This window comes from Lontra canadensis, unplaced genomic scaffold (genome assembly GCF_010015895.1).
Source record: "Lontra canadensis isolate GAN:19392208 unplaced genomic scaffold, GSC_riverotter_1.0 scaffold133, whole genome shotgun sequence".
NCBI classification, from domain to species: domain Eukaryota; kingdom Metazoa; phylum Chordata; class Mammalia; order Carnivora; family Mustelidae; genus Lontra; species Lontra canadensis.
The window spans coordinates 553,183-581,108 of NW_022631127.1; the positions used below are offsets into that span (position 1 = coordinate 553,183).

Below are 27,926 nucleotides of genomic sequence, written 5' to 3' on the forward strand. Positions count from 1 at the left end.
TACACATACGGAGTTCCCCTCCAGAGGGAACCAATATTGAGAATCCCTCTCCCATTTCCTTTAGATTTGCCGCGTCCTCGTCGCCCCAACTGGCGACAGGGAAGCAAGGGAGACAGCTGGCCCGCGCTGGGTCTGCCCCGGGTCAAGAAGTTTGGGGGGTGGTGGTGACTCAACCACCCAAGCGCTTCATATCAGACGCTTTCTCGTTGCCACTAACAGCCCAGCAAGAGGCTGCCAACATGGCGTCGGCCCCGCCCCTGGGACGTCCCCCTGGTGGGAAGCGGCGCAAGCGCAAAGGCGACGGGGTGTCGCAAATGCCGACCAGGGGCGTGGCTCAGGCCAGTGGCGTCATCCCGCGGCGCCTGCAGGGTGCACGTGACTGAGGCGTTAAGAAAGACTTGCGGGCGCGGAGTTGGCGTGGATCACGTCAGGCAGCATGGTTGTCTCTGTCCTTGTCTCGCGCAGGGCGGTAGTGGTGCGCGCCTCCCGGGCTCTGGTGGCTTTCGCCACGAGCCGGCGCCTGCTGCGCACCAGTCCGCCGAGCCGAGCTTTCGCCAAGGAGCTCTTCCTGGGCAAAATCGAGAAGGTAATGCCGAGCGCTGGCCGCCCCTTACTCTCTTGCCTCCCGCTCTTTGCCCTTTGGCAGGAAAGAGGTCAAAGTGAGAGTCCCCACACCTGGCTGATACGTACGCCCGCCAGGCGGAGGTGTGCTAAAACTCCCAAGTTCCGGAGTCCTACCAGAATCTTTCAAGGTAAAGGGAAGAATCCAGGCTATGGGCCCTGAGAATCAGTCTACAGTTCTGACAGCTAATTCAATTAGGTCAATTTGGGAAACCCTAGGCGAGGTGGTCACTGAGCGACTCTTAGCTCAGCATTTTGCCTCGGAAATGTGCGGGGCTTCCTCTGTGTTTACTAAACAGCTCAGACTGTGACCGTGGTGCTCTTGTGTCCGTTTCCAGCGGCTCCTTCGCTTTCACGGCTTGAGTTCCAGCGCCTCACCCTGCCTCTGCAGGCTGGCTCCAAGGTCCCTTCCACACCCGGTCCCTTCCATAGGTGGTATAACCCAACAGTAACCTAGCTGTTACTCATTAGTTAACAGCTGCGTTATCAAGCACTCATTAATATCAAGCACTCTTGTTAATAGATTTGACCTTGGTTGTGCGACTTTCAGCCTCAGTTCTTTCAACCTTAAAATGGAACTAGTTAACATGTATTGCCTCACAGATGTGTTGTAAATTGAGATTTGTAATGGGCGGAAATGCTTTTTAAAACGGTCAGGTGGGGGCACCTGGGTGGCTCAGTGGGTTAAAGCCTCTGCTTTCAGCTCAGGTCATGATCCCAGAGTCCTGGGATCGAGCCCTAGAGCCCTACATCGGGCTCTGCTCAGCAGGGAGCCTGCTTTCCTTCCTCTCTCTCTGCCTGCCTCTCTGCCTACTTGCGATCTCTGTCTGTCAAAAAAAAAAAAAAAAAAAAAACAAACCTCTCTAAAAATAAAAATAAATAAATAAAACCGTCAGGTGCTGTGTAGATGCAAGAGGCAGCAGAATAGGTAATGTTCGCCAGTTTCACCACTTAGTAGTCTTGTGATCTTGAATTAGTCACTTCACTTTCCTGTGCTTGAGTGTGCTAATCTACAAAATAGTGAAAGTAGTACTTGCCGTCTCTTAAAAGTGCCGTGCAAAGCAAAGGAAAAAAAAGGTGTGTAAAATGCTTTGAGGTAGGCTGGAATATTGGCTGGTACTGTATTGTTTAAGGGATTTTTCTCTGTTTTGTTTTGTTTTTTGTTTTTTAAGACTGTTCCTCTAATCAGTCAGGCAGTACAGGTGCAGAAGTTGAAACTCAGAGTGGTTTGCCCCGCTGGGAAGTGCAAAGCCAGTTGTTAACGTTTGAGAAACCATTCTTCCCAGAACCTGGGGCTACTGGTCCACTCGGTCCTGGGATGTCCATCATGCCTTCCAGCACATTGGTGAAAAGACCACAAATCTTTCATGCTTCTCTTTTTCCAGGCTTCTTGCACCACATCCTCCATCCTCACTCACCTGTCAACTTTGCTTCTTGTTTTACTGAGAAAGTACATGCAGTGGGGGAACCTCCACCACCGCATTTATCCCTCCTCCCCACAGGTACACCCATAGGGTCTACAGTCGATTACTATGGATAATAAGAGTAGGGTATCTACCTACTTTTAGCAAACCAACCTCCTCACTAGAACCCATGCCTCCTCACCTACTCAGGGGCATTGATCCAGTAATTCTCTCCTTTCTAATCTACATCAGTGATTGTACCCTCCCTGCTGCATCCCGAACTCAGACCATTGGAGCTTCTGTCCTTAACAGTCTGCTAAAACTGCTCTTTTGTGAGGTCAGTTAGTGACTTCCATGTTGTCAAATCTAGTGGTCTCTTCTCATCTTCCTTGACACAGTTCATCATTCCTGGCTTCTAAAAAACCATTCTCTCCTGGCTTTTCTATTGACTTCATTGGCTGATCCGTCTCAGTTTCCTATGCTGGTTCTTTTTAGCTCCTTAACTTCTAAACATTGGCCGGTCTTTCTGACTAGCCTATTCAGAGTTAGGAATTTTCTTTTTTTGTTTTTTAATTGTTTTTAAATTTTTAAAAAAATTTTTTAAAAGATTTTATTTATTTGACAGAGATCACAAGTAGGCAGAGAGGCAGGCAGAGAGAGAGGAGGAAGCAGGCTCCCCACTGAGCAGAGAGCCCGATACGGGGCTCAATCCCAGGACCCTGGGATCATGACCTGAGCCAAAGGCAAAGGCTTTAACCCACTGAGCCACCCAGGCGCCCCTGTTGTTAAATTTTTAATTCCAGTGTAGTTAGCATACAGTGTTATATTAGTTTGAGGTATACAATATAGTGATTAAACAATTCTAATCATTACTCAGTGCTTATTGTGTAAGCGTACTCTAATTCTCCTTTACCAATATCACCCATCCCTTGACCCACCAATGCTCTGGCAACCATCTGTTTGTTCTCTTTAGTTAAGATTCTCTCTTCTTGGGACACCTGGATGGTTCAGTCCATTAAGCAGCTGCCTTTGGCTCAGGTGATGATCTCCAGCATTCTGGGATTGAGTCACACATCAGGCTCCTCGCTCAAGGAGCCTGCTGCTCCCGTTTGTGCCCTTTTCTCTTTCTCTGACAAATAAAATCTTTAAATTAAAAAAAAAAAAAAAAGAGCGTCTTTCTTTGGGCGCCTGGGTGGCTCAGTTGATTAAACATCTTCCTTTGGCTCAGGTCATGATCCCAAGGGTCCCGGGATAGAGCCCCTCCGTGGGCTCCCTGCTCAGCAGGGATTCTACTCCCTTTCACTGTCCTTCTCTGCTCTCTTTTTCTCTGGCTCCCTCTGTCTCTTAAATAACTAAAATCTTTAAAAAGAATCACTTAGTTTCTCTCTTCCTCTCTTTTTTCCTCTCTGCTCATTTGTTTTGTTTCTTGTATTCTGTGTATGAGTGAAATCATATGGTATTTGTCTTTTCTGACTGGCCTATTTCACTTAGCATTATACTCTCCAGCCCCTGACTTTTTTTTTTTTTAAATTTCCACTAGAGTAACATGCAGTGTTAAAGTGTTAAGTTTCAGTTGAATCTTTTTTTTTTTTAATTGAAGTATAGTTAACACACAATGTTACATTAGCTGTAGGTATACAACATAGTGATTTGACAAATCTGTACTTATTACGCTTATTACAAGTGTAGCTGCCGCCTGTCACCATACAACACTACTGTAGGACCATTGACTAGATTCCCTATGCTGTACCTTTCCTCCCTGGAAGCCTGTACCTCCCACTCGTCTTCACCCATTTTTCCCATCCTACCTCCTCTCACACCCATTAGTTCTCTGTATATATGGGTCTGTTTTTAAAAGTTGGGGTTTTCTGAGGCTCAGTCTGTAGACCTCTTTTTTTTTTTTTTTTTTAAGATTTTATTTATTTATTTGACAGGCAGAGATCACAAGTGGGCAGAGAGGCAGGCAGAGGGCAGGGGGGTTGGAGGGGAGGCAGGCTCCCTGCTGAGCAGAGAGCCCGATTCAGGGCTTGATCCCAGGAACCTGGGATCATGACCTGAGCCTAAGGCAGAGGCTTAACCCACTGAGCTCCCCAGGCGCCCCTGTAGACCTCTCTTTTTATCCACAACTCCTCCTTTAATCTAGTTTAGTCTGTGACTTTAAATATCAGAATCCTGACGACTCTAATACATTTCTCCAGACCAGATTTCTCCCCTGAACTCCAGGCTCTTGATGTCTACCTTTTTCCCAAAAGTTCCGCTTAGATGTCTAACTGGCACCTCAGATTTAGCATATCTGAAACTTGAGTTCCTGGTGTGGCCACCCAGTCTTGCTCCTCCCCTCCCTCATCTTTATCGTCATCTTTATCTGAGATGGTAAGTGGCTCTGTTGTTCACTTACTTGGCCAAACACCTGGAATCCCCTTGGATGCCTCTTACTCTCATAATCCACGTCTAAGCCAATAGCAAATCCTGTTTTCCTCTACCTGCAGGATATGTTTAGAATCTGACAACTTTTAAGCCCCTCCTATGCTACTGCCCTGATTTAAGCTGACATCATCTCACAGCATTACTGGGATTTAAGCCGGAGCATGGCATTTGAGATGCTATAAAGAGAATAAATAAATAAAGAGAAGCTGTCGAGGTCCTCTAGGCCTGTAGCTGTCCATGCCACCCTCTGTTGGACCCTTGCTATTCCTGGAAACATCCCAGGGGCTACTGCAGGGACCGGGGGGGGGGAGTTGAATGGGAGGCATTTGGGTGAGCTCCCCACCTGCATCCTCAACCTGAGCAGCTTGGCTTTTATCTATTTTACATATTTGGTTTCCATAGTAGACTTATTTAAGAAACTGGTTCCACTGCTTCAAAAACTTTAAAAACTGCTGCTAGATATCAAGTCCAGCACCCGTGAGGCACCCCACTGGGATTATGAATATTGTTCTTATATGCACTTGAGATCTCTCTTCCTGTAGCAGTTATCCTTTGGTTGTAGGTGAGGGCACTAGCTCCCAGGCTGTTTGTTCTCTTTTCTCATCATGTGGTCACTGGTATCAGAACGGAATCATCTTCCTCTAACACCACCTATTGCACAAGCCCATAGGAACCAGTGAGCCTAGGAAGGGTCTGGGTTGAGCCTCGGTGTTGTTCAGCTAAGCAGACAGCTTTGTTCTGAGAGGATGTGAGTGATGAAAGACTCCACCTAGTTTCCATTTAGACCATCTTGAGGGCAGGGTCAGGGATGGCCTGGAGGAAGGAATTCCTTTTAGTCCGCTGGCTCTTTTCGGCTAGCGACCCACCCCAAGCCTGTAGTCGTTGGTCCTGGGTCCAGAACTTGGGGGCATGTTTTTAGAGTGGACAGGCTTCAGTGGCTGATTAGATACACAAGAAGCTAGAGGGGGAACACTGGGGACCCCTCTGTTTCGAAGACCTTTCTTGAACACTCGGTGGGAAGTGCCATAAGAAGAGGCAGGACTCCTGGGGGCTGGCAGCCTGTGGCCTGGGACATCCTCTTTCAGCTGTTAATGAGACCAAATTCAAGTACTCATCTAGGTCCTCGTGCTGTGCTGGTAGCGCAGGGGTGGCAGGAACCCAGAAAGCCAGGGGAGCTAAGGACACAACATACAATAGATAGTGACAGTAGTTTAAGGCAATATATAGTGATGGCCCAATGAGAATCCTGGGTCAGCCAGAAACACTGGCCATTGACAGTTTGAGACAGAATTGAAGCTCAGCTGTTTTCCAGGCTTGCGAGGCAAAAACAAAAGCAGACCAGTGTCTTATACAAGTTATTACAGCTCCTTCGTATTTCAGGACACCCCTTATCTCTTGGGAGCCTCCCCTTCTGAGGGGTCAACTGTAACAGAAGAGAAGCTGACCCTGAGAAGGGCCAGGCCACACATGTAAGTGGTGGAGCCAGAGTTGAATCCAGGTTGATGTGGCCCAACAGCTGGGTGTCCTGCAGTGACCCTCCTGCGAGTAGATGTCCTCAGAACAGGAGGGACGGAGGCTGGAGTGCATAGCCGGGCAACAGCTGGCAAGATGGGTGGCCAAGTCACTGCCTTGTATTCTCGTGGGCATGGCATCTTCGAACTCAAAATAACCAGCGTAGAATTTTACATTTCAGTAGAGAGCTTTCCCTCTTGCTGCCTTCACAATCCTCCCCACGCCCTTGAGCAAATATTTACCTGCATGTTATATAAATATTTACCTGCGGGGCAGTGGAAGCGTGGAGAGGGGAAGGGCTTTGGCTGAGGCCACCCAGTTAGCAGGCTGCAAATCAGGGAACAGAGCCCAGGGCTTTGAAATGTTAGGGCTCTTTGTTTCACGGGACACTCTGCCTAACTTGTTACTGATAGGGAAAGCGGAGCAAAAGCCAGAAGAAGTCTGCTTGAATGGGCAGAAGATGTCTCTTGGTGGAACCTAATGCACAATTCCTGTTCCCCGATCTGCGCTCTACTTCTGTTAGCGAGTACTGCCCAGCCTGCCAGATACGGAATCCGGCAACTCTTTCCTCCCCTTGTGCTTCTGGGCCCTTTGGCTAATAGCAAGTGTAGTATCTGTTTTCTCCCCTTCTGATGGATGTTACCACCATGGGAAGTTTCTAAAAATTAAATTTTCAGTAAATGTTTATCATTTTTAGAAAGAAGTTTTCCCGTTTCCAGAAGTTAGCCAAGATGAACTTAATGATATCAATCAGTTTGTGGGACCCGTAGAAAAATTCTTCACTGAAGAGGGTATGTATGATCTTCTTTACCATTATTAATTTCCATTTTAAGGACTGTTGCTTTGATATTTACATTAGAAGCAGTATACATAGGGGAAGCTCTCTTGACTGTTACTAATCTTATAGAAATAATATCTATTGATAATATTTTGCTTAATCATCCCACTTGCTTTGAAATTTAAGAAATAAAGCAGATGAACATTAGGGAAGGGAAGGAAAGATAAAATCAGACAAAATCAGAGAGGGACACAAACCATAAGAGACTCTTAACTCTAGGAAACAAACTGAGGGTTGCTGGAGGGGAGGTTGTCAGGGGATGGAGTAACTGGTGACAGGCATGAAGGAGGGCGCTTGAAGTAATGAGCCCTGGGCGTTCAGTAGAACTGATGAATCATTGAATTCCACCTCTGAAACTAATACACTATATGTTAATTAAAGTGAATTTAAATAAAGACTTTTAAAAAATCATCACTACTGCTATTTAATTAGAAGGCATCTAGTTTAGTGTTTCTCGATGTATATTGAGAATGTATACAATGTATATGTGGGGAAGGATTGCTTTTAAACATTTCCAGACTGTTGCAAACCAGCACTTCTGTAAAATACAATAAAATGACAACTAGGAAAATGGAGGGGAAAAAAACCACAGAGATCTACAAAATATAAATCCATTGATCATGTGCTTGGTTGTTTGGCAGTGTAAAATTACTGTAAGTGTTTTTAAAGGTTTACTCTCTCTTAGCTTGTTACGAACCAGGAGTAGTATAGCAGCTTGCAGAGCACAGGTCAAGAGCACCAGTGTGGCCTGAAGATCCCTCCGTTAGACCGTTTGGCCAGCCCTTTGACAGGGCTACGTCTTGACGGAGGGAGCTCTCTGGGGAGTCCAGTGATGATTGATTGACAGTAGTATTTCTCTAGCACTGAGGATCCCCAAGGGTTCTTCTTTATGTGGGTTTTATCTATGACTGTGTGCCCTGCTAGAAAATTAAAACGAAAATTTAAAAAATACTTTGTTCATTTATTACTTTATTTAAAAATCACGAAAAGCCCAGTACACGTTAGCAAACAGTATTTTATTTTATTTTATTTTATTTTATTTTATTTTATTTTATTTTATTTTATTTTAAGATTTTATTTATTTATTTGACAGAGAGAGATCACAAGCAGGCAGAGAGGCAGGCAGAGAGAGAGGAGGAAGCAGGCTCCCTGCTGAGCAGAGAGCCCGATGCGGGGCTCGATCCCAGGACTCTGAGATCATGACCTGAGCCGAAGGCAGCGGCTTAACCCACTGAGCCACCCAGGCGCCCCTCAAACAGTATTTTAAATGAGAATATTTATTTACAAACAGACAAAAATAGTGAGGAGTATGGTTTTACGGTTTCACAGATCTTTTTAATATTCGGCTTTGTTATATGCAACAATAGATAGCAGAATCTAGCCAGAACCAGGTAGAATCCAGCTGGATTCTCATACTTTTCTGCATTTAATCTGTGATGCCTATCTTATTGCTCCAGGACAACCCCCGTGTATACTCAGGATTAGAATTTTTAAAAAGGCAAAGAATATTTTACTATTATTAAAATAGCTTTGGCCGGGTGGACCCCCTTGAAGTGGTTCTGTCCATGTGCACACCCTCCCCCCAGCACACTCAGAAATTCTCCATCATTAACACTTGTTCTGTTCCTGGTTTTAAAAGTTGCTTTGTTGTGTATAAATATCTTTTATTTAGAAATATTTGTTCTGTTTTTGTTCTAGTGGTTATCTTCCTGATTGTATCTTTTCTTAGTTCCTTGTTGTTTTACTTAAACTTCTACAATCTGATTTGTCAGGGTTTTCACAAGCTTTACAGAGGTATAATTGATTTATGCTAAGTTACACCTGCTTAAATATAGTGTTTGATAAATTTTGATATATTTGTGCCCCCATATTAATGAACAAATTGTTATGCTAGTAGTCTTTTGGACCCGTATATTAGATACAAGTTTTCTAGGCACTTACATGCTTTATATATAAATTATTTTTAATTTCTCTGCCTAATTTGTTGAAATAGTCCTAGTATTTCCACCTTACTGGAAGTAAGTGTATCCAAAACTTATATTTGGAGTCAAAAGTAGAAATTTTCCCCAAATGGTATGGATTGTCGTCATCAATCTTGTCTCCCAGTGTTTATAAAACTTCTGTTTTCTTGAACAGTACAAACATTACATTTCAATGTCTTAATCTATGACAGTGTGGTATTACAAAAAAATTGCTTTTCTTCTCTTACTGTTCAGTTCAGTCATCTTCATATGTTCTTAAACCTTACTGGTCACTTGTTATTTCATTTTCCTCTTTTTTTTTTCATTTCCCTTAGAATATTTGCGTTTTTGCATTTTTTACTGGTTTCTAAAAGATCATTTATGACTAAGGATGTTAACCATTTGCCATGCATTGCACATGAAATAACACGTGTTCTCACCACCAATTCACTGTGATGTTTTACTTTTTTTTTTGATGTTTTACTTTTTGATTGTACAGAAGTTGTGTATTCAAATATAATAATGTTCTGCTTTAAAAAATACATATATGTATCCCCAAGGGGCCATCAACACAATTAAGTTAATAAACATATCCATTACCCTGAATGCTTTCTCTTGCCCTTCTCATCCTCTTCTCATCCACACCTGTCCCCAGGCAACCACTGATTGGCTCTCTCTCACTGTAGATTAGTTTGCATTTCCTGGAATTTTTTTTTTTTTTAAGATTTTATTTATTTATTTGACAGACAGAGATCACAAGTAGGCAGAGAGGCAGGCAGAGAGAGAGGAGGAAGCAGGCTCCCCACTGAGCAGAGAGCCCGATGCGGGGCTTGATCCCTAGATCATGACCTGAGCCGAAGGCAGAGGCTTTAACCCACTGAGCTACCCAGGTGCCCCTCCTGGAATTCTTTTTAAATAGAATTCTACATTACATACATTTTTGCGTAGCTGCTTCTGGTATAATTTCCAGTTTCATTCCTTTTTTGCGGGGGGGAGGGGTAGAGGGAGCGAGAGAATCTTAAGCAGGCTCCATGCCCAGCATGGAGCCCAACATGGGGCTCAGTCTCCCAATCCTGAGATCCTGACCTAAGCCGAAATCGAGAATCAGACGCTTAACCGTCTGAGCCACCCACGCGCCCCTAGTTCATTCCTTTTTAACACTGAGTCGTATCTCTTTGTGTGGATATACCACCGTTTATTTGCCCACCTATTAACTGACTTTCAGTATGTATTCAGATTTTAGCTATCACAGAAGATGTGAATGTTTTTCTATGAGTCTGATGTAGACAGACATGCTCACATTTCTCTTGGGGAGGTATGGAAGGAGTGGAATATCTAGATTATAAGGTAGGTTCATGTTTAACTTTTTAAGTAACTGCCAAACTGTTTTCCGGAGTTATTACTTTCCATTCCCACCAGTTATTAAAGTTCCAGTTGCTCCATATTTTCACTAATACTTGGTATGTCGGTCGCATTCTAGTGTGTGTGTTATGGTATCTCATTGTGGTTATAATTTTCATTTCCCTAATAACTAGTAACGTTAGGCATCTTATCAGGTGCTTATTTGCCATCAGTATGTCTTCTTTAGTGAAATGTCCTTTAAATACTTTATGCATTAAAAACTAGGATTGTCTTATTATTGTTGAGTTATAAGAAGCCTTTATTCTAGATACAGGTCTTCTCTCTAGTATACGTTCAGCAAAAGTTTTCTCCTAGTCTGGCTTGATTTTTTTTTTTTTTCATTTTATTAGCAAAAGTTTTTAATGTTAAGTGAAGTTTTTTCTTTTGTAGTTTATCTTTTTTTGTATTTTATGTAAGAAATCTGCCAAACCCAAGGTCATGATGATTTTTGTCTATAATTTCCTCCAGAAGTTTCATAATTTTAACTGTTAACATTCATATTTATGACCCCTTTCCAGTTTATTTTATATGTGATGTGAGATAAAATTTGAGGATTTTTTTTGCATGCGATTGTCCAATAGCTCCAGCAACATTTGTTGAAAAGGTTATCCTTTCTCCTTAAATTCACTTAGTACCTTTGTCAGTCAAGTGACCGGAGGATTCTGGGACAGTAGCAGAGTAGGAAGCACCAGAAATCTATGTCCCCACCTGGATAACAACTGCAGTGACAAAGTCTGTGTAGTGTAATTGCTTTTGGAACTCTGGAATCTGTTGAAGGCCTGCAGTTTCCAGGGAAGCGTGGATAGTAAATTGCAGTTAATTTTGATCAGTTAGCTCTGAGCACAGCAGCCGCTACCCATCTTCTACCTCCAGCCCCAAAGCAGGCTGCTGTGCACTTATTCCTGAGCAGCTTACACATGGTTTATGGGAGCCAGAGTAGGGGAAAAAAAAAGACCTTGTCCATCAGATATTAGGGATATGTGCTCTGATTACAAGCCCTCACCCCTGTGGCCAAAGTGACTTGCAGGGGATTTAAGGTGCTGTGCCTTTTTGCCCCCCCCACCTTTCATTTTTCTTTCTCTTTTGGGAGCCAGATTAAAGATGAGGTCATTCAAAAGCAACCACATATGCAGGGGGAATCATAAAGCCACCACACATGCCCAGGGAAAGGCATGGATTCAGGAAACCTAAGAAGACCTTGGGTTTATACCTGGGGCACAGACACAGCCAACAGCAATTCAAAACAAAACAAACATAAAGCAAAAATCAACGTGTGGGACTACAGCAAAGTTAGAAACTTTTGCACAGCAAAGGAAACCATCACCTAAGGAATGGGAGAAAATATTTGTAAAAACCATATATTAGGTAAGAGGTTAATATCTAAAATATACAAAGAACTCCTACAACTCAGTAGCAAAAAAAACCCCAGACAATCCAATTTTTAATTAGAATAATGCTTGCCACATAGACTAAGTCAGGAAATGTTTCCTTTTCAGGTTTCAGTAAGACTTTGTGTAAAGCTGGTATGATTCCTTCCTTAAATATTTGGCAGAATTCATCCGTGGAAGATTTGACCCTTGAGTTTTCTTCATGGAAAAATTTTAACTTATTTTTTTTTTAAAGATTTTACTTACTTATTTGACAGAGAGCACAAGCAGGGGGAGGGGTAAAGGGAGAGGAAGAGGGACAAGTAGACTCCCCGCTAAGCATGGAGCCCAACGCAGGGCTTGAACCGAAGACCCTGAGATCATGACCTGAGCCAAAGTCAGACATGTAACCGGCTGAATCGCCCAGCATCCCTAACTAATTCAATTTCTTTAATAGCTATAAGGCTATTTTGGCTACATAATTTGTGAATTTTTTTTTTAAGATTTTATTTATTTATTTGACAGAGGTCACAAGCAGGCAGAGAGGCAGGCAGAGAGGGAGGGGGAAGCAGGCACCCCACTGAGCAGAGAGCCTGATGCGGGGCTCGATCCCAGGACCCTGAGACCATGACCTGAGCTGAAGGCAGAGGCTTAACCCACTGAGTCACCCAGGAGCCCCAAGTTAAAGTTCTCTTATCAATTGTTCATATGTTGCCCGAGGCTGTTCTTTTATGTGGAAATGAGAGCATAATAGGAATATGAGAATATGAGAGCATAATAGGAAATGGTGGACATTTTGTATACCAGTTAACAATAAATAAAATATGAAATATTTATATACCAGAATTACTTCAGGGGCGCCTGGGTGGCTCAGTGGGTTAAGCCTTTGCCTTCGGCTCGGGTCATGATCTCAGAGTCCTGGGATCGAGCCCCGCATCGGGTTCTCTGCTCAGCAGGGAGCCTGCTTCCCTTCCTCTCTCTTCCTATCTCTTTGCCTACTTGTGATCTCTCTCTCTCTCTTTCTGTGTCAAGTAAATAAATAAAATCTTTAAAAAAAAAATTACTGCAAATAAAACGTGTCCCCAGATACAATTGATAATGCCTGTTAGACTTCAGATTATTTTGAATATAAGCTAGGGTCCTATATTGTTTATAACAATACAGTTAAATTAGATTATTTAATACTCCCTGAGGACCAGTTTATCCTTTATGCTTTGAGGAGTGAAATCATTTTATTTTGTTATTATATTTTTAATTGAAGTGTAATTGATACATATTACTAGTTTTAGGTGTACAGCATAGTGATGCAATGCTTATTATATACATTGCAAAGTGATCACCAGTATAAACCTAGCTACTGTTGGTTGCCGTACAAAATTCTTATGTATTATTAACTGTATTCTTTATGCTATACATTATATTGCCATGTCTTATTTACTTCCTAACTTGAAGTTTGTGTCATTTAATTCCCTTCCCCTATTTTGCCTTTCCCTCCATTCCCCCCCCGCCGCACCTCCCCACCCTCGGCAACCACGATATTGTTTTCTGTGTCTGTGAGTCTGTTTCTGTTTTGGTTGTTTTGTTTTTAGATTCCACATATAAGTGAAATTGTATGATCTTTTTCTGTCTTACTCCGTTCACATAGTGTGATAACCTCTAGATCTATTCATCTTGTTGCAAATGACTTGATTTCATTTTTTTTAATGGCTGAGTTATGTATACTACATCTTCTTCATCCATTCATCTCTCGATGGACACTTAGGTTCCTTCTGTATTTTGGCTACTGTTAATAACGTTGTTGTAAAGATAGAGGTTGATGAATTTTTTCAAATTAATGTTTTTGCTTTCTTCATACAAATACCTAGAAGTGGAATTACTGGATTGTATGGTGGTTCTATTTTTTTAATTTTCTTTTTAAAGATTTTACTTGTTTATTTGACAGAGGGAGACACAGCGAGAGAGGGAACATAAGCTGGGGAAGTGGGAGAGGGAGAAGCAGGCTTTCTGCTGAACAGGGAGCCTGATGCAGGGCTCGACTGGGGCTCGATCCCAGGACCCTGGATCATGACTTGAGCCAAAGGCAGATGCTTAACGACTGAGCCACCCAGGCACCCCTCTAGTTTTAATTTTTTGAGGAACTTCCATACTGTTTTCCACAGTGGCTGCACCGTTTTGCATTCCCACCAACAGTACCTGAGGGTTCCTTTTTCTCCACATCCTTACCTGTTACGTCTTACCTTTTTGATGCTAACCATTACCTTTTTAGCTAACCATGCTAACCATGATATTTCATTGTGGTTTTGAATGCCTTTCTCTGATCATTAGTGACGTTCAGCATCTTGTGTCTCTTTGTCATCTGTATGTATTCTTTGGAGAAACGTCTGTTCACAACCTCTGCTCGTTTTTTAGTTGGTTGGATTGTTTGGTTTTTGGCATGGAGTTGTGAGTTCTTTATATGTTTTGGATATAACCCCTTATTGGTTATGTATCACTTGCAAACGCCTTCTTCCGTTCATTTTGTTGATGGTTTTCTTCGCTGCGCAGAAGTTTTTTAGTTTGATAGTCCATTGGTTTATTTTTGCTTTTGTTCCCCTTGCCTGAGGACATAGAGCCAAAAAAAATCACTGCTCAAGCCAATGTCTAAGAGCTTACTGCCTGTGTTTTCTTCTAGGAGATTTATGGTTCCTGGTCTTATATTTAAATCTTTAGTCAATTTTGAGTTTATTTTTGTTCATGATGTAAGAAAACGGTCCAGTTTCATCGTTTTGAATGTAGCTGTCCAGTTTTCCCAACAGTGTTTATGGAGGAGACTGTCTTTTTTCCCCATTGTATATTCCTGCCCCTTTTGTCAAAGACTAATTGACCTTAAAAGTGTGGGTTTATTTCTGGACTCTGTTCTTACTGATCTCTATGTCTGTTCTTGTGCTAGTACCATACTGTGTTTATTACTATAGCTTTGAACTTCAGGGACCATGATACCTCCAGGTTTATTCTTCTTATCGTTGCTTTGGCTATTTGGCATATTTTGCGGTTCATACAAATTTTAGGATTATTTATTCTAGTCTCTGTGAAGAATGCCACTGTTATTTTGATACATATTGCATTAAATCTATAGATTTCTTTGGGTAGTGTTGACATTTTAATGACATTCTCCCAGTCTGTGAGCATGGTATAGGCACACCTCAGAGATACTGTAGGTTTGGTTCCAGACTACCACAATAAAGCTAGTCAAATGAATTTTTTGTTTTCCCAGTGCATATAAAAGTTCTGTTTACACTATATCAGTGTATTAAATAGTATTAGCATTATGTCTTAAAAAATGTACATACCTTTTTTAAAGAATTTTATTTATTTGACAGCAGGGAGAACAGAGGGAAAAGGAGAAACAGGATCCTCACTGAGCAGGGAGCCCAATGTGATACTTAGTCCTAGGACCCTGGGATCATGACCTGAGCTGAAGGCAGATGCTTAACTGACTGAACCACCCAGATGCCCAAAAAATGTATATACCTTTCATTTAAAAATACTTTATTGCTGAGGCACCTGGCTGGCTCAGTCAGTAGAGACTTTTTTTCATGTCTTTATTTACATTCTAGTTAGAGCATGTGACTCTTTTTATTAAAGATTTTATTTATTTATTTGACAGAGAGAGATCACAAGTAGGCAGAGAGAGAGTGGGGAAGCAGGCTCCCTGCTGAGCAGAGAGCCTGATGTGAGAATTGATCCCAGGACCCTGAGATCATGACCTAAGCCAAAGGCAGAGGCTTAATCCACTGAGCCACCAGGAGCCCCAAGAATGCGACTCTTGATCTTGCAGTTTTAAGTTTGAGCTTGTAGAGATTACTTAAAAATAAAAAATCTTAAAAAAACACAACAACCACCCACATTGTATTGCTAAAAAATGCTGTCACCTTGAGCTTGCAGTAAGGGTTAGCCATTTTGCTGGTGAGGGTGCTGCCCGGATGTTGCTGTAGCTTCTACGTGAAGACTTGCTGCTTCACCTTGTACTTTTATGTCATGGAGATGACTTCTCTCCTTGAACCTCGTGAACCACGTCTGCCAGCTTCAGACTTTTCTTCTGCAGCTTCGTCACCTCACCCAGCCTTCATATATTGAGGAGACTAAGGGCTTTACTCTAGAGTAGGCCTTGGTCTTATGGGAATATAGCTGGTTTGATCTCTCCAGACCACTACAACCTTCCCCACATCAGCTGTAGGGCTGTTTCACTTCTTACCTTTTGTGTTCACTGGAGTAGCTCTTTTAATTTCCTTCAAAAGCTTTTCCTTTGCCTTCACAACTTGATTAACTGTTCGACACCAGAGGCCTAGCTCTTGGTCTTGACATGCCTTCCTCACTAAGCTGAATCATTTCTAGCTTTTGAATGAAAGTGAGAGACTATATACAACTCCTCTTTTCACTTGAATACTTAGAGGCCATTGTGGGGTTACTAATGGGCCTATTTTCAACATTGTGTCTCAGGGAAGAAAGAGGCCAGAGAAGAGGGAGAGAGACTGGGAAAGTGAAGCAGTCTGAACATGTACGTTTATCAGTTAAGCTCACTGTCTTATGTAGGTGGAGTTCATGGCTCCCCAAAACAATTACAGTAAGTAACATTAAAGATCACTGACCACAGATCATCATAACAAAATAATAATGAAAAAGCTTGAAATATTGTGAGAATTACCAAAATGGGACTGAGAGACATGAAGTGAGCAAATCCTGCTGGGAAAATGGCACAGTAGACTTGCTTGTCATAGGGTTGCCATAAACCTTCAATTTGTAAAAAATGCAATATCTGTGAAGTGCCACTAAAATGAGGTATGCTTTTATGTTTTTCCATTTATTTTTGTTAGTTTTAGTTTCTTTTCTTACTGCTTTGACAGTTTCCAGAATACAGGTCTTTTACCTCCTTAGTGAAATTTATTTCACAGGTATTTTATTCTTTTTGATGCAGTTGTAAATGAGATTTTCTTAACTTCTCTCTCTCTCTTTTTTTTAAGTATTTTATTCAGTTGACAGGGAGGGAGAGACAGAGCACAAGCAGGGGGAGCGGCAGGGAGAGGGAGAAGCAGGTTCTCCACTGAGCAGGGAATCTAATGTGGGGCTCGATCCCAGGACCCTGGGATCATGACCTGAGCCTAAGGCAAACGCCTAACTGAGCCACCCAAGCGCCCCTTAATTTCTCTTTCTGACAGTTCATTATTAGTGTATAGAAATGCAACATTTTCATGTAGATTTTCTATCCTTCACCTTTACTGAATTCATGTTTTGTAGTAGTTTATTTTCCTTGTCTGATTGCTGTCGCTAGGACTTCTAGTACTATGTTGAATGAAACTGACAAGTGTGGGTATCCTTGTGTCAAGCCTGATCCTAGAGGAAAAGCCCTCAGCTTTTCACAGTTGAGTGTGATGTTAGCTCTGGGTTTGTCATACGTGGCCTTTATTATGTTGAGTTAAATTCCGTCTATACCTACTTTGTTGAGAGTTTGTTTTATCAGAAATGAATGTTGAATTTTATTAAGTGCTTTTTATGGCATCTGTTGAGTTGACCATGATTTTTAACCTTTTTGTTAATGTGATGTGTCACATTGATTTGCAGATGCTGAACCATTCTTACATGCCCAGATGAATCCCATTTGATCATGGTGAATGATCCAGCTAATGTAGTACTGAATTCAGTCTGTTAGTATTTTGTTAAGGGTTTTTGGATCAGTGTTCCCTCAATCTGATTTTGGTGATGTCTTTGGTTTTGGTCAAGGCTTGCCTTTTAAGTGTTGTTAAGTAGGAGCAGAGCATCCTATAGAGCAGTGTTTCTCAACCTGTTTTTATTATTAACCCTCCCAAATTCTTTTCAGACACTTTTCCCCTATTTACACCCCACTCATGAAATTTTAATTCCACAGTTACACCATATATCTGTTTGTGTGTTATTTGTATTTCTGTTCTTTATCCATTAAAAAAATTTTTTTCTGCCCCACTCCAGAACCAGTTTTTATTACCTTTGGGGGTACTGTTGCCCTTTTTGAGAATTTGTGGTCTAGGGCTAATTCTTCTCTACTAGTAACACGTTCCTCATTGCTCTTCTACATGCCCTGTGGGTTTAGTATGTTGAGGCAAGGAGAAAATTCCAGTCCCTATTACTCCATCTTGGTTGGAAGCAGGGGTCTCCCCAAATCCTGACAGTTTCATATTATACATACAGCCCAACCATTCCACCCCAACGTAGTGACCCAAGAGAAGTGAAAACAGAGCTATGTAAAAACTTAAATATGAATGCTCATAGAAGCTTTATTTCTAGGGGCACCTGGGTGGCCCATCAGTTAAGTATCTGCCTTCATCTCAGGTCATGATCTCAGGGTTCTGGGATGGAGCCCTGCATCAGGCTCCCTGCTCAGCAGGGTCTGTCCCTCCCCCCACACTTGGTACATTCTCTCTGACACATAAATAAATAAAAATCTTAAAAAAAAAAAAATGGGCACCTGGGTTAACAGTGGGTTAAGCCTCTGCCTTCAGCTAGGTCATGATCTCAGGGTCCTAGGATCAAGCCCTGCACTGGGGTCTCTGCTTGGCAGGGAGCCTGCTTCCCCATCTCTCTCTGCCTGCTGCTCTGCCTACTTGTGATCTCTCTGTCAAATAAATAAAATCTTTAAAAAAAAAAAAAAGGAAAGGAAAGGAAAAGAAGCTTTATTTCTAAGAACCAAAACCTGAGAACCATCCAAATGTCCATTGAAAGGCAAATGGATAAACTTCTATACAGTAGAATATTGAACAGTAAAAAGTATTATGATAAAGTTTTGATACATGCAGTGATATGGATGAATCTCAGAATCCTCCTGGATCAAAGATGCCAGATCAAAGACTACCTGCCATGTGATCTAAAACCCAAAATGAGGGGCACCTGGGTGGTTCAGTTGATGGTACAATTGCCTGTGGCTTGGGTCATGATCCTGGAGTCCCAGGATCGAGCCCCACATTGGGTTCCCTGCTCAGCGGGGAGTCTGCTTCTCCCTCTGACCTCTCTCTCTCCTCATGCTCTGTCTCTCAAATAAGTAAATAAAATCTTTTTTAAAAAAATAAAACTCAAAAATGCAAACTGATCTATAGACAAAAAGATGATTCATGGTTGCCTGGGAATGCAAATGGGCTGATCACAAAGGAAATTTTTTGTGGAAAAGGAAGTTTTTATTACTTACTTGGTGGGAGTAATTTCATGGACAAACATGTCAGGACCCAAAAAATTATATATTATAAATACGTGGTTTATTATATGCCGCTTGTATATGTCAATAAAGTAAAAAAAAAAAAAACCAGTGAGAGGTTTGGACTCCTGGGAAATCCATATTTCTCACTGGTGGCCCATGTCCATAAAAACGCCCAAGTGCACGTTATGGTGGTTTTTTAAAATTTATAATAGTAGTGCAGTTTAATATGCTGGCAATTTGAAGAAGATTTTAATTAACTTGATTCAGGCAAGAATGTGTACATACAGGTATGTAATTATAGACCTCATGCTAGTGATTGTTCCATTCTGCTCTAATGGACGTGAGTAGGTGTTAAACCGAGTAAACTGTCCTCAGAATCTGTGGGCTGTGGTGAAAGAGTCATGGTTTCTGAAAACCAGGTAGACGTGGGTACAGATAATGCCCAGAGTTTGGCTGTCTAGCCTGACATTTTAGGACATTTCTGGAAGTGGTGTACTTATTTTCTAATTTCCTAGGAGGTAATGGTAATAAAAAAAATCGAGGTACAGTATGCTTTCAGAAAAGTGAATCTGCTGCAATTTCACATAGCAAATACACCCGTGTGAATAGCACCCAGATCAAGAAACAGAATATTGCCTGGTACAGGCCATTTTTTGAAATACAGTGTTGGCTGGGCTCATTAGATGAAATTGAACAGATGCCGAATAACTGACCAGACGTGTCGATTTTGAAGTTTCTGACCCAGGGAGTATGTGCTGTACGAAAATTGTTCTGTTCGCTTTTATCTTTGTAGACATAGCTTATATTTTGCTTTATTAAAATATGTCCTCTTGGTAGTGGACTCTGAAAGAATTGACCGGGAGGGAAGAATTCCAGATGAAACGTTAGAGAAACTGAAGAGCCTGGGGCTTTTTGGGATGCAAGTCCCAGAAGAATATGGTAAGTAAAGGAAAACACTCCCATGCTCTTAAGTAAGCACTCCATGTTCGTCCAGGAAAGGGTTCTCTTTGGGAAAAGTGGCCTTTAAATGCAGTATGTCCAGGATCAAACTATAAAACCACTGGAATTAATAAAAACACCCACCACAGACCAAAGCTGGGGTGGCTGACAGGTGAGTGTGTGGACTAAGAGATCTAGGAACAGGAAGAAATGTTGAGGTCTGTACTTGGTTCATTTGGTGTGGATCAGGGCCACTGCAGGATGTCCGTGCTGTCCGGGTCCTTGTGGGCCGCGGAGAAGGGGGTGTGTATAACCTTAAAGCCACATTGGCCAATTTCAGTGTCATCCGCACTGTGAGGCCCTTTGGTCTCTCCACAAAGGAATTGCCCCAGAACCACAAGCCTTTTTGTTGGAGGGATGACTGTGGGCTGAGAGCTCAAGTGTCAGGGTCTGCCACTCTGCTTCCTGTCCTGTCCTGGTACAGAGGAAGAAGGCGCATGGCTGTAGGACACAGGGGCATTGAGGTGGGAGATTAGATCACTGAGAACATTCAAACCGGGCGGGTTGTGTTCTGGACTGTCCCTGTAATTTCTGGATCATTGTAGTGATGTTTTCAACCCCCAGATGAAAGACCCGGCCTTTCTCCCCAGGATCCCAGCGTGATTCTGTCTTCTTAGATTTGGCCAATCACTACAGATCTCTCTCTTCTGCCTAATCTAAAATTGGTCATCTAAATTCTGTAGGGATTAAGGGGACAACCGGAAATGGGGCAGGGGGTTAGGGAGATGAGGAACAGAGCCTGTGGCACAGGGGCAGAATACAGTCACACACATGCACACACCATTTAATTTTACCTCTTGGTCCCCTTTGACATAAAAGCGTGGCTCTGGGCTCCACAGCCCGTATGCTGCAGCCATTGCTCTGGGAGCCCTCTGCCTGAGGCTTCTCTGGAGCCTCTTTCCCCTTGGATCAGCTAGGAGTCCGGTTTAGGGGAAGGAGCTGTTGATGCTGCTTTAAAGGTTTGGGCCTACTTCTTGTCTTTGAGGTGGTTATTTGGACATTGATATTTGAGGCATTTTTCCAGTCAGGTTGTGAGTTAGGTTTTGCAGAGCAAGACACAGAAGACAGGAGTTTTTCTTGACGTTCTGTCTCTGCCTGACTTGTCTCCAGACACTAAAGTTAGGCCTGTGTTGTTCTCTCCCCACTCAGCAGCCAGGGCTGGGCGGCCCTCGACATCTGTAGAGTAAGTTCCCATTGGTACCCAACCTGGAGCCGGTCCTGGCTGAGATCGAGTGTGAACATTTAGGACCCACTAGTGCAGGCCTGATCTGATTCGGAGGCATAACAACACTGCCCTCTCTGCAAGAGTACACGAAAGCGTCAGTGCTGCCGCCTCCCTTCCTGGCAGAGCACAGCAGCTCGAGCCTCCGTGGAGGCAGCTCCGTGTGCTGCATTTCCTTGCCCCAGTTTGCAACCTCCGTGTGCGGCAGGGGGAGACTGAGCTCTGCCCAGACAGCTGAGGCTTGTCAGCATCCTGGCTCACAAGGCACAGGTCAGTCGACTGCCATAGTGTGTAGTCCGAGGTGAATATGGGAACAGAGTGGAGGCGGAGCCAGAGAACCGTGGCGGGTCTGTCAGCTAAAAAATATAAATGACTAAGTGCTTGGAGAAAACGGAAGTGGCAGAAGAGAACCTCTAGATATAGGTTAGTGATAATACATATTTCCCTTTCAAAATCATTTTTAAATTGCCTCTTGATTGGTGAAAAGTACTTAATTTGATGTGGGAACACTTTGTGTCTGTTTGGGATGTATGCTTCTCCATCTGTGTGTGTTTCGTGCCAGCACGTGTGGGTGGTGTGTGTGTGTGCGTGTGTTGGCATGCGATGGTGTGACTCTGCACCCTTTATTCTTGTGTTCTGTTCTACTCACTGATATGAAAATGTTCTTTATTTCCTGAGATGAGTTTGGGGCTTTTCGCTTTCTTTTTTTTCTTTCTCTCTCTCTTTTTTTTTTAATCTTTTCTTGGGAAATTAAGACAACAGCACCTTCATGTTTGTGCCCCCAAATTTTCGGGGAAATGTTCCCAGTCTGGAGCATTCTAAAGACTGGCTGGAAGTGACCATCTTGGAAAATGGAGGCCCTTTTGGCAGCCCAGCCTGGATTTTGCTTCCCCAGTTCCCTGTGCGCTGCCCAGTGTGTGATTCCTTCCTGCCACCTCAGCTTCTCCCCAGCCAGCAGTCTCCACCTACTTGTTATCTGTCCCCATGTGATTGCTGTTCCTCCATGATTTCAGTGATACCTGTGTTAGTGGAAAAGCACCAGAAGGGGCGCCTGGGTGGCCCAGTGGGTTAACCCTCTGCCTTCGGCTCGGGTCATGGTCTCAGGGTCCTGGGATCAAGCCCCATGTCAGGCTCTGCTCAGTGGAGAATCTGCTTCTCCCCTCTCTCTCTGCCTGCATCTCTGCCTATTTGTGAGCTCTCTTTGTCAAATAAATAAAATCTTTAAAAATAAAAAAAGGCACCAGAAGGTTTTGGTGTTTTTTTTAAACAATACTGTGTCCCTCAGGATATAAAATGAGTAAGACCAAAAGTGTTTTGTGTCACACTTCTGTGTAACGGCATGGGTGGGGATGGAATACTGCGGAGCCCTGGCCTTCCCCGAGTGTGGAACCTGGGGGACTACACGTCAGGCAGGGCCACCCTTCCCTTTATGTGTGAGTGGCACCCTCTGCAGGCGGGCTGTGCAGTGGCTCCAGGGCTAGCACCCCCACCCAAATTCAGAGCCCAGCTCTGCTCCTGTTGGCCACGTGACCCTGGGCCCCCATCTGTCATTTTTAAGACGCAGAGGCCACCCAGCTGCCTCTAGAAGTTGAAGATGAAAAGCAAGATACATCAGCTCAGTGGAGTGTGTTTTTTTTAATCTTTTGTCTTCTTCGTAGAAGAGTGATTTCTATCCAGGTTGATTTACCTCCCCAGGGAATGTTTGGCAACGTCTAGAGACGTTCTCGGCCGTCAAACCCTGGGAAAAAGGGAACTACTGGCACCTCGCAAGCAGAGGCCGACCGTGCTGCCAAAAGTCCTGTAGTGCGGTGGACAGTTCCCCACAGCACGGCGCAATCCATCCCAGAGTGTCAGAGTGCGGAGGCAGAGAAAACCTGTCCTAGAGCCCACTGGATACAGGGAAAGGGCTGCAGGATAGCTGCCAGATTTATAAAGATCTGTATCTGGGACAGAAGACACTCACAACATTTTAAATGATTTAATGCGCGTGAAGTTACGCTCTTTGTGTTGAATGTTACATTTTTATGCTGAAAACATACATATCTACATATGCTTATATGCCTAGAAAAAATCTGAAAGGATGTACTCAGAAATGCTCTGATAAGTTTATGGGTAATTTTTATTTTCTTTGGACCTTTCTGTACTGTGATTTCTTAAAATGGTGACATGGTCTTTATAAGCAAAAAGAGCAGTCAAGCCCTTTGCCTTTAATGGGAGGAATTTGGGTCTGGGCCACAAATAAAGCTAGTCTGTTTCTTCTCCAGGTGGCCTGGGCCTCTCCAACACTATGTACGCACGTCTAGGAGAAATCGTCGGCCTGGATGCATCAATCGCCGTGACCCTGGCGGCACACCAGGCTATTGGCCTTAAGGTCAAGTGTCTAGGGTTTCCTTCTGATGCTTTGTGAAGGCCAGGAGTCACATTGGGGGTATGGAGGCGGGAGGCTTGCTCACTTTGACCAGGAAGTGACTTGGGCTTGCTATTTCAGGGTCTTGGGGGGGCGCCCTGTAGCACTCCCTGTGATCTTCCTCTCTGCTGCCACACTGGATGGCGCTGGGTCCCCACACAGGCTCAGAGTTGCTTTGATCACACTGTCCCTTCCTTTGGAATCCTCCTCCCTTCTCCATCACCCTTGACCCATCCTTTGAGGGCCGTACCAGATGCCACTGTGTCCGAGGAACCTGTCTTCACCTCACTGCTGGATGCAAATCTCTCCTGCTGAGCTTGGAACTCATGAGGGGCCAGAGCGTGTCCTCCCTGCTGTTCGTGCATGTGTCTTCCTTATCCTGGGCTTGGAGCATTTTAGGGCAGGGCCATGGTCACACAGCTTTCCGTGACCAGCCCACTACTCGGGCTGTCTCTGCTCCCTGTAGAAAATGAAAGGGGCCAAGTGAACGGTGTGCCTGCCCCTCCCCCCCAACCCTGACAGCACTTGTGCTCCGAGCAATCATCCAGTGGGAAGAGCACACTTCTCCCCATGCTACTGACTGAGAAGGGGTGGGACGGTTCTGACACTGCCTGCACACCTTCTTTCTGCCAGGCGTGGCCTTGGCATGCCTGTGTCTTCACACGTTATCATCCAAACACCCTTCCAGTGGGTAGCATTACCCCCAGTGTGGAGTTGAGAGGAGGGACATCTCTGGCCCAAGGCCACCCAGCCTGAACTGCAGTGATGCAGGTCCCAGAGTCCGGCCCAAAGCCATGCTGGTGCTCCAGACCCAGGCCCCACCAGAGGGTGCACTTCTGGGTGGCTCCTTGGCAGCCTGCCACTGCCTGCTCATCAGCAGCCTCCCCTTCCCCACCTTGGGGCTGCTAGCTCTGGGCTCAGGATATTTCCTTTTGCAGGAGTTGTTTTCTCCAGAAAGGGCCATGTTCTGCAAGCATGTGGTACATGTCCTTCCTTCCCCACGGCTGATAGCAGCCTTGTGTGTTTTTGGTTTAGGGGATCATCTTGGCTGGCAACAAGGAGCAGAAGGCCAAGTACCTGCCCAGATTGGCATCGGGGGAGCACATCGCTGCCTTCTGTCTGACGGAGCCAAGCAGGTGTGCCCCCGGCGAGAGGTGCCACATGGCAGCCTCCTGGTGCATCTTCCGGGTGCCCTGGGATGAGGGCTGTGGGTTTTGATGAATCGGTGGTGGCTTTTCTCTCTTCCATCCCTGAATCTTCCAGATCATCGACTCAGCAACTTTTCTTGCAGTTCTCTTATGTTTACCTTACTTGTCTGTCCCAGCGAGACTTACAAATGAGATAGCATACCCGACAGCACTTGTCTGGCTGTTCGTGGGCTGCAGCGCACCTCTCGTAGGATAGGGCTTTCAGCCTTCTAAGCGGCTTTCCAAGTGTGTCGGGCAAGCAGTACTATCCCCACTGAACAGGTTAGGAACCGAGGGTTCAGTGAGGTGGTGTCATCAACCCAGGGTCACACAGGCCACTGAGGACTCAGGACGTCCACTGCTGAGTCCGTTACTTGGACCGCACTCCATCCCGCTTCCCCTCACTTGGGAACCAGGGGTGCCCTGCCCTCCTTCTCATGGGAGCGCAGATGAGCCCGTTCTGCGCACACATGCCCACATTCCAGCCGAAGGCCAGGTCGTTTGTGCTGCTGCTCTTTCGTGTGAAGAAGCAGGGTGACCAAGTCCAGCCTGCCACCTGTCTCTGCAAGTGAGGTTTTGCTGGAGCGCGCCCTCCCTTCGCAGTGGTAGAGACGTGCCAGTGGAACGGACACCCTGTAGCCTGCGGAGCTGGAAACATTTATCATCCAGCCCTTTAAAGAGTTCCCCAGTACCCGTGTTAAAGTAACCAGACCCTCCATTTGCTGGCCCCCAGAACCGCTCCTCGCGCCCAGCATTGTGTGCCTCACCAGTGTGTTTCTGTTCCCACAGTGGGAGCGACGCGGCCTCCATCAAGTCCAGGGCCACGCTGAGTGAGGACAAGAAGCACTACATCCTCAACGGCTCCAAGGTAGCGCTCGCCACCTGCTCGGGGTCTCGCCCGGCCGTCACCACATGCTGATGGCGCGCACACTGCAGTCGTGAAGCAGGTGCACACCGTGTCTTGACTGGCCGCTCTTGGTTGCGTGCGACTCTCTCTTTCTGGAGGAAGAAACTGTGGCTCAGGGAGGTGAAGTGACCATATTTCAGATCCACGCAGGAGTTTAGCATAACGAGTTTCCTGTCAGCCGGCCCCGGCATCAGCAGCTCCTAACCCTGAGCCCACCTGTTCCTCTGTCAGCTCGGCCGCACCTGCATCGCATCCCTGAGATTTTGAGTACGGGTCTCCACAAGATGAAACTGTGTAAACCCCAAAGTCAAAACCCCCATTCTCACATTGAGACTGAGGTGAACCCCTTTGTCCACACAGGCTTGACTTCCCAGAGCCAGGAGCTTTATGTTTCTGGCCTGAAGTTTGACAAAGGGTATCTGTGGCAAAGGGTAGAGCTGAGAGGTGGTGCATAACTGTTTGGTTTTTCTCCAGAGCCCTTTTCCTTTCTTCCCTCAGGTCTGGATCACCAATGGAGGACTTGCCAATATTTTTACTGTGTTTGCAAAGACGGAGGTTGTTGACTCTGACAGCTCAGTAAAAGACAAAATCACAGCCTTCATAGTAGAGAGAGACTTTGGTGGAGTCACTCACGGGAAACCTGAGGATAAGTTAGGCATACGTGGCTCCAACAGTAAGTAGCGTGCATGTGTGCGGTGTGACCCCATCCAATCTCAAGATAAAATGAGATGTAAATAGTTCTGGTTCCACATAAGCATATCAGCAAAATCCCATTAGGAATGCCACAGTGACTCCATGGTAGTGCCAAGGAGCTCCCTGAAGCTAATTGATTCTTTTAATACATGTTGCGTGTGCCCCTCTCTATGTGGGGCTCTGGTGATCTCCCCGGGAGCACTTTATCCTGTGAGGGAGGCTGTAATGGACACCAAGGAGGCACAGGGGTATCCTAGGTAAACATTCTACTGTAGGACACCCCATCTTTCCTGCCTGGAAGCTCCTCCCTGTCGCCCTCCCGTGCACCCACTTGGGCCCGCCTGCATCCCCTAGGCAGCATTGGTTGCCATGAGGCTAGTGTCCTGTACGTGGCTCCAAACCCAACCAGCACTGCCAGCGAGTCCTCATGAGACTGCCTCCTGGGGCTCCTAGTTCGGATCATGGGGTATCTGTGCCACAGAGGACTGCAGGCAGCCCCTCCAGACCCGCTTCTGTCTGCCACATATTCTTTGGGGATCCTGGGTTCTGGGTGGCAGTATTTGCCCTGCAGCCTGGCTCGGCGGGGTCCAAGGGCCCTGAGCTCTGGCCTGGCTCTGCTACCTAGAGATTCCGTGACCTCACACCAGCTCATTTGCTTTCCTGTGCTTCCGTTTCCTGCCCTAACAGAAAGGGGTGATAACAGAGAACGCATGTGGTGAGGTGACTGGGAAGGGAGTGTTATGACATCTGTATAATGCTTCGTGTACATGGAGGCAGGTGTTACCTACCACCACACTTGTGCTGCCTATTGAGACTTACCCAGAACCTTCCAGGAAAGGAAGGAGCATGCTCAGAGGCCCAAGATACAGAGCTTGTGAGGTGCCAGTGGGGAAAAGGTGGTCAGAGTTGATCCAGGTGAGGGAGAGAGCAAGGTGGCAGCCTGCACCGCTTCTGGGCCGGTGTCCACACTGAAGTCGGGGTGGCTGGTGCCCCTGGAATCATGCAGTGGCCCCACAGGAGTGGATCAGGTGGCCCAGGGTGAGGTCAGAGCGGGAAGGCAGCATCCTTCCCACCCTCAGCAGCCTGCGAAGGAGTTAGAGCTGCTGGGACAAGGGCCTGGCCCCATAGCCTGTATGTTATAAATAGGACTAGCAGCCAGAGATGATTTCACTGTATTTCACAACCAAGCCACTGGAATAGTAGAATAAAGTCAGCAGACCTGGTTGCTTGCTGTTTGGCTCCTCTTGAGCCGTGACTTTCTTTGTCCGAGGCTCCCTTTCTTTCTGGTGTTAAGTTGCTGGGCGCTGCAGTGTGCATGTGACAGTGCGAAAACTGGTGCAGAAGCCCCTGTTCCTCCCACTTCTATACTCACCACTGCCACGCTTTCCCCTCTCTGCCTGCCTCCACACCAGGCGCTTCCTCACTTCGGGCTGTCCCCATCCCCCGTCTGAGAAGCCACCCCAGCGCTCAGCTGCCAGTGAGCCTTTGTCTGGGCAGCCTGCCCTGGGCTGTGGGAGGGGTCCCGATCTGCCTTGTGGGTACCGTGCTGGGGCTTGTTCTCATCGTGGATCACAGGAGCCCCTGGTGGGCCAAGCTGGACCACGCCTGCACAGGGAAGGCCAGGGCTCTAGCTACGTGGGCTCCGTGTTCTGGCGACAGCTGGCAGGGCAAGACAGGGAAAGGCCGTCTGCTTCCACGAGCCACAGTGCGGGCTGCAAGTGCATCAGAGTTAAGTGGGACCTGTGCTCCTATTGCTCCCATTGAGTCCAGGCACCTTTGA

The 27,926-nt window shown here is 45.2% G+C and overlaps 1 protein-coding gene across 1 annotated transcript in view; it reads left to right on the forward strand.

Annotated features, from left to right (window-relative positions):
• Positions 1-393: 393 nt before the first annotated feature.
• ACAD9 (acyl-CoA dehydrogenase family member 9) overlaps positions 394-27,926 on the forward strand; it is a 40,699-nt gene continuing 13,166 nt past the window's right edge. The window contains exons 1-7 of the mRNA XM_032842859.1: positions 394-586; positions 6,661-6,754; positions 19,569-19,670; positions 23,217-23,323; positions 24,395-24,495; positions 25,336-25,414; positions 25,952-26,126. Coding sequence (XP_032698750.1) covers positions 437-586; positions 6,661-6,754; positions 19,569-19,670; positions 23,217-23,323; positions 24,395-24,495; positions 25,336-25,414; positions 25,952-26,126 — 808 coding nt within the window. The 5' untranslated portion in view covers positions 394-436. The remainder of the gene's footprint in view (positions 587-6,660; positions 6,755-19,568; positions 19,671-23,216; positions 23,324-24,394; positions 24,496-25,335; positions 25,415-25,951; positions 26,127-27,926) is intronic.